Raw genomic sequence first — 12592 nt, forward strand, 5'->3', positions numbered from 1 at the left:
ATATGTTTTAAGGTCAAAAATAGGCAACCTGGTATGATTGATTAAGACTGACTTTTTCTACATAGAGGTTTTGATCCAAATTACAATTGAAAATGATACAGTAGATGCTACAGTAATTGCATTCTGGAATTTTGCTTATTCAGAAATTTTGAGGGGAGACTTTGGCATGAAACTTCATCTAAATGAGTAATTTTTTCAATTTACTAGTTCAATAATAATTTTTTGTGAACTGGAAATGGAAGGGTGAAAGACAAAAGTATTCCCTACTGAATGTTATAGCCAACTCTATTTGCTGGAATTATTACCTTGTTTATTATAACAATTTAACAGCCTTTGCTCCAGACAATGTCATCTTAACATGAAAGAGTTTATAGAGCACCTGCTCCGTCTTACATCTGGCTTAAAACAATACTACTATCTCCTTCTTTTTCAGTCTTTAAAATCAACCATTTTAAAAGAGAAAAGAAAGAACAGCAAACCTTTAATAAGGCATTTCTTATTATGACATTTTTTGACATTTCTTTGGCTGTAGATGAAGGTGAAGGTCTTTTAGTGTAGTATAAAGATGCAGTGAACCTAGTTCTTCATGCAAACTGTATTATAGAAGGTATATAGACTGCATTCAAAGTAACTCATTTCCAACCAACATCCTGCAAAAAGGAGCTCGCAAGGGGAAGGTTCAGATCAAAACAAGGCCTAATTATGAGGATCTGTGAGGAGCACTGGCTCTTTGGAAAGGCCAAGATGGCCTACAAAATTGGTTGATCCAAGAAAAAAAAATTTTTTTAATTTTAAGCAGAAAGTTTTGGAGGAAGAAGCAAGGGTGTAGCTTTGAGGGATTATAGTTTCTCAGAGGTTACCTGGTTCCCAGAAAGAGTTGACTAGTCAGGCTAGTATCAGATATGCTGCCCCATATGTAGCACTGGAAAAATGGGGGAATGCTTCTGGGATTTCAGTGTGTGTTTGGTCTGACTCCTCTAAGGCATTTTTATTGCGGAGAACTAAAGATCCAGAGGAGTATGAGATAGTGATCCACAAACTGAGACAAGTATTTGGAGAGTTAACTAAAGGCTTTATTGGGGAAAGAATGGTAGAAGACTGAGCAGAACTGCCTAGAGCATCTGTGTGGGCAATTTCACCTCCTCCTGCCCGCTCTCTCCTTGGTGTGATATAGCTGGCTTGTAATGGGATCTGCTCTGGGCTGGGAGGGTTGATAGGAAATCAAAGATTTCTCAGAGCCAGGGGACAGCCACAGCAGAGACAGGCTATGGGTACTCACTGTGGTCCTTAAAGCCTGAGCGCCAAGGAGGAATTTGGCCTGAGCAAGCTCAGCTCTTCTGAACTTGGAGTCTACACTGCCACGGAGACCTCTTTCTGGATATCCTCTTCAGCCTTCCTGGCACTGGCAAGAAGTGTGCAAACAAGATGAAAGGAGGCTGAATTAATGCCTACCTCCAAGGCAGCCTGCGTAAGTGCATAGGAATCCACTCCTCCACGGTAGGGAATATAAGTATGTGAACTCTATTTTCATACTACCTTCAGGGACAGCTCTTTCTTCCCTGGACACAACTAATACAGACCTCCTGACAGTTTCTCTGAAGTTCACTAGGCAGCCGTGCTGCTCCAGGCTTGGCATGGAAGGATGTTCTCAGTCCGCTTGTATATGACACTACAGTTCACCACAGATGGGAGAGTGAGAAGTAATACTCTCAATAGAGGATTCTCTTCGGTCCACAGAAGGAAATGAGAAACAAGTCAAAATCTACCAGGAAAAACTATGTTTAGGGCTACCTGTCTCTCAGAAGAGGGGAGGACTAGGAACTTAAGACTAGGAACTGCAGTGGAAAAGAGTAACTCAGAGCATGAGGACGGATGCCTAGCTACCACCTAAGTCAGGGGGTCAACATCATGATCTGGAACTGTCTGCTGTTATTCACTGAATCCAAAGGCAGTTCACAATAACAAGTTTTAAATCAGACGCCTCCAGACAATATGCAATTCCATCACTCAGCTTTTGTATCTGCATGTTTATCAAAAGATTTTAATGCAAACAAGCAAGATTTTGCTACAACAAAAATTTCCCAGCCATTCTGAACAATTTAAGAACTAATTTGGTAGATGCAGTTAAAATGTTTCTCAGAGAGATATCAGGGAAAGTGAAGGTGACTTTGCTTCTTTGTCTGCAGCAGGACTCTTTTCTGCTAGGCTGAATGGAGGGTTCTTCCTTCAGACTTGTGTTTCACCTTATCAGCTACCAAAGCCAGTTTATGCTGCATTTCTCATTGCATTAAAAGTTTCCTCCTCTGAAAGATGATGCAGTGAGCAGAACTGACAGGACTTGTCTGGGCTCTGCTCTGTATTATTGGATGTAATTGGTATGTCTGTCCTTTAGCTCCACCAGTGTTATCTGAAACATTACAGGTTTGAATTCTTGCAATTCATCTAATCTGTTTATTTGGGGATGATATTTTCCCTTTTATTTGTAATATTTTGCACTCTTCTTGCCATGGGTAAAAGGGAAGTACTTGTCAAATAGGGCCGTACTTTTTCTTTCCCTCATAAGAGTTTTTTCTTTTTTTTTTAACTTGATTTACTGGCTTTCTCTTTCTCTTGCACTGAAGTTACTCTCTGTTGAGGTAATCAAGACAGGCTAAAATCAAACAGATTGAGTCTTTACAGGAAGAGCTGTCTTGAAGCTTAAGTAGATAATACATACTGTAGCATAATGCATAAGCATGAAAAGATCCAGAATAAGTTATAGGGCTATTCTTATTGTGCAAATGGAATTTTGTATCTACTCTTAATAGGAGTTCAGGCTGACAGTCGCCTGTTCTCCTACCTATATATTATAAAAATGATTTTAGGTTGTCAGCGAAGAACTCTTTATTGTTAAACACCATGAGAAAGAAAAGACATTATTTTTAAGCAATAACAGTTTTAGGTGACATTTTTCATATGTAGGCATAAGCTATCTCAGTGCCCTGGGACGTGTTCAGACTTGAAGAACTGATGCCTCAGCAAACTGCACTTGCCCCTCCAGATTTCTAATGTCTCTCTTCTGCATCAAACTTGCAATTGCAAGCACTTTGCTTAATCAATCCCACGGATGTACTTTCTAGCAGGAGTGTAGAAGTTGCTATTCCAAGCACAGGTGCTATGGAAGTGGGAACACTGTAAGTGTTAGTACTGCCACTGGATCAGACCTCAGCCGGAGGTCTGTCCTTCCCTGCTTAGGGTCTGCCCTGGTTCTAGCTGACCCTTGGACAAGACCTCATGGGAAAAGCTGTTTTCTTCACCTTTGAAAGGTGTGGGCAAAATGCACTTCTAACCAATCCTCTTGCTGCCGTCCTTGTATTTGCTATAACCAACCTGACACAGGGAAGGGGAGATCTTGCCCGAGGGAGCAGAGCCAACCATAAGTGTGGCACAGCACCGGTCACAAATCATACAGTAAACAAAATCAGATAGTGACTAATTACTGCACTCACTTTTGTTCTGTTTTTTGAAAATACTTTCAGAAAACATTGCCTTTAATGGGTAATAAATATTATACAAGTAGAGGCTATTTGCTTAAAGAGTAGGCAGAGGTAGGTTCTTTCTTTTCTCTATCTTTGGATGATATTGGCCTCAAATTCTTTGTTACCCCTATCTGTAGATGAATGATGATATATCCTTCCTTACTGAAAGAGTTTGAGATCTGCTAATGAGGCATACTGTGTAAGGGTGTTTAATTGGTGTTCTTGTTTGTTGAATATTACTATACATAGAGTTGTAGCAATGTGACCAGAATATGTGAAGTAATTATTTGTGTTGAGTGTAAATATCATCAAGGAAGTGGAGAAATTTGTTGTCTGTGATATGACAAATTGGCATTATGCTGCCCTGGCATTTATAAAAATTTTTCTATATTGCATTTGCTATGTTGCATTGATGTTCTGCTAGAAAAATTAAGGTAATGGACAGAAGCACAAGAAAAGTATTTCAATTTTATTTTCTTAAAGATTGAAACATCCAGTATTAATAGGAGGTTTTTTTTTTTCTTTTTGGAAACCAGGCTGCATATCGGTTGTTATACAGATGTTAAACTGACTTGCCATCATATTCAAAGGAAAATGATTAGGCTGAAAAGCCACAGGAAGAAGAAGATGAAATTATATTTTTTCTGAGGCAGTATGTTTCAAAAATATAATTATTGTTTATCCTTTGTGAATTAAAAAGTGTTGATAAACACAATTACTTTGTTTGCCATCCTTTGATTAATTCTTAAGACTTAGTCAAGTTAGCGGTAGAATTGACCTATTTAACTTTACATTAATAAGAAACAAAATTTGTCAATTAAATGCTTGCTTGCTTATTTAATGTCAATTAAATACCAACACTTGCTACTATATGGTGTTTGCCATATGGTAAAAAGTCTACTGAAATCCAGCACTAAATATTAGATGATACTCGCTGAAAGACACTGTAGGGGGCACGGTGGTTTGCTAAAGGAGGGGTTACATCAGCTCAAAGCAGGACATTCCTGAAGTTGAAATCTTGTGTTTCTCTTTTTGCAGGGATCCCCAGAATTTGTATCCCCCTGAGGTCAGCAATGCAAAACTTCAGTATGCTGGTTGGGGTCCAAAAGGGCAACAGCTGGTAAGAGAAAGTGCAAGTGTGAAAATGAATGTCTAGAACATGCTGCTGTTACTCTGAAGTAAAGGAAGAATAGTCCTTTTTTGACTAGTTTCTTGAAACCTGAGTGGCAGCTTTATGACTTGAAAACTGTATCTGAAATATTGAAATCTTTAGGCAACATGAACCTGTGGTGGCAAATTCTTTGAAGACGGGTAGTATAACCTCTGCTTGTCTCTGTTGGCAAATGCTTGCCCAACCTGAGACCTGCAGAGCCTGCAGTGCCTGCCTGTTAACCTGGGGTTTGTGTGCACACACCTACAGTCATGCATAATTCTGAAACAGCTTTTTATCCTGTTTCCATCAGCAAGGAAACTGAGTACTGAATGTAGCTTATTTTGGCATTATAGAAATGTCGACATTAAACAGTAATAGTAATTAAAACTAATCTGTATATATATCCATGCTAGATGTGCCCTTATCTCGTACTATGTGCATCAAGTCCCTTCAAGTGGCTTTGTTTCAGAAGGAAAGGAAAAATTTAGCTTTAACATCTATATGGGTTTTGTTTTATCACGTCATTTATTTATAACATTGCCAAATACATGAATTTGCTGCAAAATAATTGTGTCTAAAAGTGTAGAAAAAGAACAGTTTATGAATAGCTGTTTGAGATCATGCACCTGCTTCTCCCAAAGTTGGATGTAGAACAGACTTATAATAGACAGTATGATTTAGCTAGTATATAATTGGTTCACAAAGGGGTCTTCAGACTTCCAACTTTGAAACAAGAGATTTTTTTTATTATTAGCAGACCCATGTGGAGAATGCAGCTGTCTAGAACTGATTTGTCCTGAATTTGCCCTGCAGTTGTTGGCAAAGTGCACAGAAATAGATGTGCCTTACAGGGAGTTTTCAGAGCATGCTTTTTTAAAAAAACATGTCAGGGAGTCATTGTGTTTCATGTAGCCTTTCATGCTGCAACAATCCTGAAATCTCCAGTGTTTTTTTTTTTTTTTTTTTCTTTTTTTTCTGTTGGCCACTGCCATCTTAGATTTGTACATTTTTAGAGTAAGGATTTCCTGGCCAAATCCCTTGGCTTCATTTCCTGGTGCAAAACCAATATTAAATTTTTGCACATGCTAAATAATCTCTTTATTTAGAGATTATTTAGGAAAAAAAAAGACAACTTTTTGTGGAGCTTTTATACTAAAAACTGAGCTTTAAAAGTGACCAGGAAAATCTTGCACATTTCTCCTGTCCCTTTCCAAGCAATACTCTCTTGGGAATTTTTGATCTATGCCATTAACCAGATAAATAGTTTTCAATGCCTGTGATTCAAGAAACTGCAATCGCAGATATTACTGTTGCCAATCTGTAAATCAGACTGGAGGAAAAGTAAGAGAGACAGGGACAGGGAGGTCTCTCCTCTGCTCCATTGGAAAAATTGGATTTGAGCCCTTTATCAATCTCAAATCTGACAGGAGCGGGGACGCAGTGACCTTTGCCTTTTTGCAACATGACTTCTAAGAAGCTCTTTTTTTCTCACGGCACATATATGTCCTGCTTTCAACTTTTGTGTGCGCCAGTTCACAGTCCTTGGTCTGCCACCCCACTGCTGAGCAGTTTGTACTGACTCACAAAAGATTGGGGTTTGATGCTGACCAGACTCTTTCCAACACATTGGTTTCTGAAGAGCACTGTCTTCTCCTTCTTGGGTTTCTGGTCGGTTGATAGTGTCCAATCAGTTTCTAACACATAATATTTAACAGCTAGAGACTGCCTTTGGGATGGCAGAAGAAAGCAAAAATAGAAAGGCTTATTTTTTATTTATTGTTATCCAGCTTTTTGTATCTTAAATCCGACAAACTGAGCTTTACAATATATAGCAAAAGCTATGGTCTACTAATTAAAAGATAGTACCAAGTTGTGTTAGTGATTTTCTACATATCACAAGCATATCTTCCTTTCTTCAGCACATTTTTGCTGTGAACTTATCTGCCTTCAGTACCTTGACTCAAAGCATGTTATTGATAATCCATTTACATTAATTTTACCAGTCTGAATGGGTGTACTTAATTTTCCTCTCAGAAAGAAGATTTAACATTTTTCATATTAAAAACCAGACCATCAATCTACTTCTTCTGTTGCCTTCTCTAGCAAAGACCCATAACCCTATACAGAAAGAAAAGATATTCATATCAAAACTGGAAAGTTATATATACAACAATTATATAGACAAATCAGGAGAAGAAAAATCTTCCTTTTTCACTCCTGGCTTGATTCTCTCAGATTATCCTGAAATAATAGATACCACTTTCCACTGTTTTTTTTTTTTTTTTTTTTTTTTTTTTTTAAGAATACAGTAAGAACTTTAATTCCATAAAGCATCGAGTTAGGTACTATCCTCTCTGTGGGCCACCTGGCAGATTTCAAGTAACTTGAAATAAATATTCTGGGTGCTGTTGAATTCTCTATGAATCTGGTTAATATCTTGCAGCAGTGGATTTGTTCTGTGGGGACAACACTGAGTACAAAAGCAGAGAAAAATAAAGGTTGTCTTAAAATTCGTGGTGTGAATGTGCTTTTGCTGAATGTAGACTGTAGGTTGTGTAGCGGAAGAGGAAGATAAAAGACGTCAAGCAGGACCTAGAGGAGTAACTGGCTAGGGACTACAGGTGGTTCTAGGTGGCTACAAGGCCAAAGGACCTCTGAGGTGGTGGTGCATCAAACTGGATGTTGGAGTGTTTTAGAGTGTCCCTACCATTGCACTAAGTTACACGAGTGTGTGCCAACTCCTATGCTGTAATGCGAACTGCTAGGGAAACTTTTCCTTCCCACACGCAATCTGAGATCCTACTTCATGCTGCATTTCCTAAAAGAGGTGGGGAAGAAGGGTGATGGGATCGCCTTGAACATACTCCAATTCTCAGAAAAGAATAAACCTTTCACAGGAGGTACTGATTTATCTCTTGTTGTTTCTAATCCAGCAGAGCCTTTGATCTGCTGCGTATATAATTGCTATAGGTCTATTTGTTTCCAGCATCATTTCATAGATTTGGCATCATTATTTTTTAAGCTGCTGTTCTCTCACCTTTTCTTTTGCAATGACATCTGAATCAATATTTAGCTGCAGCCTGCTGTATGCAATTATTCTGCTTTGGTTATCTTGCTAGTTAAAGGAAGGAAAAGCCCCCCCCTTCCTCCTGACGATATGTGCCCTTAAACGTGGAAAGGAACATTCAGAGTTGGCTGACTGCTTTTCTGACTGCTTTTTACAGGGTTCCTCCATTCTGGGAAAAGCAAGAGTTTCAGTAATAGTGTATATTCATTCAGTGCTCATTCCCTTTCTTAGTGTCTGAATATGAGGGTCTAGGAAGCCCACGGTGAGATATATTACGTATGAGCTGGACAAGTTACTTCTGTCTCAGCCCCCTGCTACCTCTCACCCCCACCACGCTGTCAATCAGAGCAGTCTCTGCTGCTTGGGGCTGTGGTGCCCCATTTTTTATTTTTGCCCATGATGTTTTTCATTTCTTTTGACATTAGCGTGTATGCACTTTCAGTCCTCGTTCACCAAAGGGAAGCTTTGGCAGCATCGGTGTTGTCACCTTTGCTGAAAATGGTTGTGTCGTTTTCCCTTTCGGCATCCTTGGTGTTGCAGTTTCATCACTAACAAAAGAGTAACACAAGTAAGCTAAGAAAAGGAGCTACAATAAATGTCACTGAAAGAAAATATATTTAATTATTGTAAATAAGCTGTTACTATTTTTGCAGATGTGAAAGTTCTTTCAAATAAAAAAATGAAATTGATGTGCCATAGAAGATTTCCTAATGAGCCCCCAAATAGTTAGTATCCTTACATTTGAATGTAAGAGACATAGGATGATGTGGCGTTTAGGGCATCATGCCTAGAGGTCAGACAGTCTGATTCAATATTGTGCCATAGACTTCCTGTCTATGCAATCACTTCATCCAATTCACTTAATGATTTTTTTTTTGAATTAGTAATAGTATGAAGATACCAATACATACCTTTCAGTGGAGTTACAAAATTAATACATTAAATATTGTGGACATTTGCACCCTGCATTAAGGAAATGGAGTATGTACCTACAAGAGATACATAGTTGTGATAGATTTGCTAGTTGGGAACATTTTCCCTTTTTGTCACAAAGCAACTCACTGTGTTGTTGCAATTTAGTGTAAGTAAGTGCTGAATTATCATTCATTATATGCTATTGTATTTCATTATATACTACCGCAGTAGCACAAAAGCAGAAAATTCCTGACAATACAACGTCCTACTGTAGAGTACCACTGAAAAAAAGAAAAAAAAACTTTTATGGAAATTGGAAACATTCAAATTACTTTAATGTCAATTGTAGTTTATATATACTAAACATGTATCTCTCTGTTATGGGCATTCTTCATTTCAAAGACCTAACCACTAGAAAAGATGCAAATTCCATAGGTCTGTGCATAAGTGCTTCTGGCATCTTAAAAAGCCATGGTTGGTAGAGGCTGTCCATTAAATGCATGCTTATGAAGTTACAAGTGTTGTTCTTTGAAAGCTGATATTTTGTGTCATAAAAACTGTTTCCTTTTGTTTCAGAAAGCAACAATTCAGCTAAAGAGCATATAATAGTTGACATAATAGGTGTTGATGATTGCTGTTATATTAAAGAGGAAAATCTCACTGAATAACTCCCTGTCCAAGGACAGGTGATGTGTAACTGCAAGAACCCAAATCCCAGTTGCCGGTTCTTTATGCTGATAACTAACCCATACTCTCTCCTTAGCCAGACATTCTATAACACAATAAAATATTTAAAATGAAGCACTAACATCTCACATTAAATAATCTAATTTATAGTGATGCCCTACATAACCATCAGTGATATTAGGTTACAGAATACAAGATAATCCATCAAGCAGAACTTTAGAGCAGAATTGGAGTTCCATACTAAATGGTACATTTACTGATACATACTTTAATGTAACAAGGCAGTTATAAATTAAAATAACCCCATTAGAATCCAGGGCAAGGAATTCCAAGCAGACATGGTTCTTTTTGTTGATGTGAAATAAACCCTTTTTTCTTCTCTGAAGAATATAAAATAGGACAATGTATTTTTCTTAGTGTATATATATATGTGTGTATATATATAGTGTGTGTATATTACAAATATAAATATTATATATATATATTTATTTAAATATCCAGAATCATTATAATTGCTTATTGAGCTGGACCGTGGAAGATTATAGGTGTGAATAGCCTGTGCACAGAATATAAATAGGACAATAGGAAGGGCTTCTTCAAATACATCAGCAGCAAGAGGAGGACTGGGGAAAATGTGGTCCCACTACTGAATGGGGCAGGGGCCCTGGTGACAAGGGATACAGAAAAAGCAGAATTACTGAATGCCTTCTGTGCTTCAGTCTTCACTGCTAAGGGCAGCCCCCAGGAATCGTGCAGCCTGGACGTGAGGGAGAAAGTCTGGAGAAGGGAAGACTTTCCTTTGGTTGAGGAGGAAAGGATTAGAAACCTTCTGGGCAGGCTAGGCATCCACAAATCCATGGGCCCAGATGGGATGCACCCACGGGTACTGAGGGAGCCAGCAGATGTTGTTGCCAGGCCACTCTCCATCATCTTTGAAAGGTCCTGGAGAACTGGAGAGGTGCCTGAGGACTGGAAGAAAGCCAGTGTCACTCCAGTCTTCAAAAAAGGCAAGAAGGAGGACCCAGGCAACTACAGGGTGGTCAGCCTCACCTCCACCCCTGGAACGGTGATGGAACAGCTCCTTCTGGAGGTCATCTCCAGGCATATGGAGGAGAAGGAGGTGATCAGGAGTAGCCAGCATGGATTCACCAAGGGGAAATCCTGCTTAACCAATCTGATAGCCTTCTAGGATGGAATGACTGGCTGGGTAGATGAGGGCAGAGCAGTGGACATTATGTACTTTGACTTCAGCAAGGCTTTTGACACTGTCTCCCATAACATCCTCCTAGAGAAGCTCAGGCAGTGAGGATCAGACGAGTGGACAGTGAGGTGGATTGAGAACTGGCTGAAAGACAGAGCTCAGAGGGTCGTCATCAGTGGCGTGGAGTCTAATTGGAGGCCTGTGGCTAGTGGTGTCCCCCAGGGCTCAGGACTGGGTCCCATCCTGTTCAACTTCTTCAGCAATGACCTGGATGAGGGGACAGAGTGCCTCCTCAGCAAGTTTGCTGATGATACCAAGCTGGGAGGAGGGGCTGACACACCTGAGGGCTGTGCTGCCATTCAGAGAGACCTGGACAGGCTGGAGAGCTGGGCAGAGAGGAACCTCGTGAGGTTCAACAAGGGCAAGTGCAGAGTCCTGCACCTAGGGAGAAATAACCCCATGCACCAGTACAAGCTGGGGGCTGACCTGCTGGAGAGCAGCTCTGCAGAGAAGGACCTGGGAGTGCTGGTACATGACAAACTGACCATGAGCCAGCAATGTGCCCTTGTGACCAGGAAGGCCAATGGTCTCCTGGGGTGCATTGGGAAGAGTGTTGCCAGCAGGTCGAGGGAGGTGATCCTGCCCCTCTACTCAGCCCTGGGGAGGCCTCATCTCCAGTTCTGGGCTCCCCAGTATAAGAGAGACATGGAGCTACTGGAGAGAGTCCAGCATAGGGCTAGGAGGATGATCAGAGGGCTGGAGCACCTGCCCTATGAGGAACGGCTGCGAGAGCTGGGCCTCTTCAGCCTGGGGAAGAGCAGACTGAGGGGGGATCTTATCAGTGTGTACAAGTACCTGAAGGGAGGGTGTCAAGGGGACGGGGACAAACTCTTTTCAATTGTCACATGTGACAGGACAAGAGGCAATGGGCAGAAATTGAACCACAGGAAGTTCTGCCTGAACGTGAGGGGGAATTTCTTCCCTGTGAGAGTGATGGAGCACTGGACCAGGTTGCCCAGAGAGGTTGTGGAGTCTCCTTCTCTGGAGATCTTCAAGACCTGCCTGGATACAACCCTGTCTACCATGCTGTAGGTGACCCTGCTGAGCAGGGAGGTTGGACTAGATGATCTCCAGAGGTCCCTTCAACCTTACTGATTCTATGATTCTATGAAATAGAAATATACTTCATTTGTAATGATATAATGTCAAAAATCTAAAGAAACTTGCAGAAGCCTGAGAAGAATATGAATATATTTAATGCTAGGATTATCAAGATAAAAGAATCTCTTTCATGCTCAGTTTAAGAGGAAAAAAACTAGGGATTGTATTGGGATTATAGATTTCTACAATCACTACTGCAAACCATTACATGGGACTTTATCAGTTTTGCCAGTTTGGGATTTTTTCTAAAGTTCTTAAAAGCTACTAGGTCTCATAAACGTTCCTGATTTCCTAAAGTAACCTTAATTTCTCCCAGGCAAAAGGTCCCCATACTCTTAGTACAACTGAAGGCTGTAAGCACATCACAAGTGTGTGATTTAGTAAAAATGGTAGCCTTAAGAACATAACTGTTTCTAGGAAGGAACTGCAATATACAGGCTTTATTATTCATCTACTAAGCATATTCTATATTATTTGCAGGCAATATGATTACAAATACTTTTTGTAAATCGTGTTACTTAGAAAATCCATATAGTCACTCTTACAGAATCTCTGAATGGTTCAGATTGGAAGGGACCTTTAGAGATCATCTAGTCCAACCCTCCTGCTCAAGCAAGGTCACCTACAGCAGATTGCCCAGGATGGCATCCTGTTGGGTTATCTCCAAGGCTGGAGACTCTACAACCTCTTTGGGCAGCCTGTTCCACTGTTCAACCACTCTCACAATTAAAAATTTTCTTATGTTCAGACAGAATTTTCCATGTTCAATTTATGTCATTATTTTTTAAAGCTGCTGTCCTTTTTCCTTTCTTGTTGCCCTTCATGTTCCTCACCAGATTCAACTCCATATGGATTTTACCTTTCCTAATGTAACTATATGCTTGAACATT

At 40.0% G+C, this 12592-nt stretch overlaps 1 protein-coding gene across 2 annotated transcripts in view; it reads left to right on the top strand.

Moving 5' to 3' along the window:
* DPP6 (dipeptidyl peptidase like 6) overlaps positions 1–12592 on the top strand; it is a 424897-nt gene that overhangs the window by 314119 nt on the left and 98186 nt on the right. For both annotated transcript variants that reach the window (XM_062567660.1, XM_062567661.1), the window contains exon 7: positions 4557–4638. In XM_062567660.1, coding sequence (XP_062423644.1) covers positions 4557–4638 — 82 coding nt within the window. The remainder of the gene's footprint in view (positions 1–4556; positions 4639–12592) is intronic.

The sequence above is a fragment of the Rhea pennata genome, chromosome 2, assembly GCF_028389875.1.
Source record: "Rhea pennata isolate bPtePen1 chromosome 2, bPtePen1.pri, whole genome shotgun sequence".
Taxonomy (NCBI): Eukaryota; Metazoa; Chordata; class Aves; order Rheiformes; family Rheidae; genus Rhea; species Rhea pennata.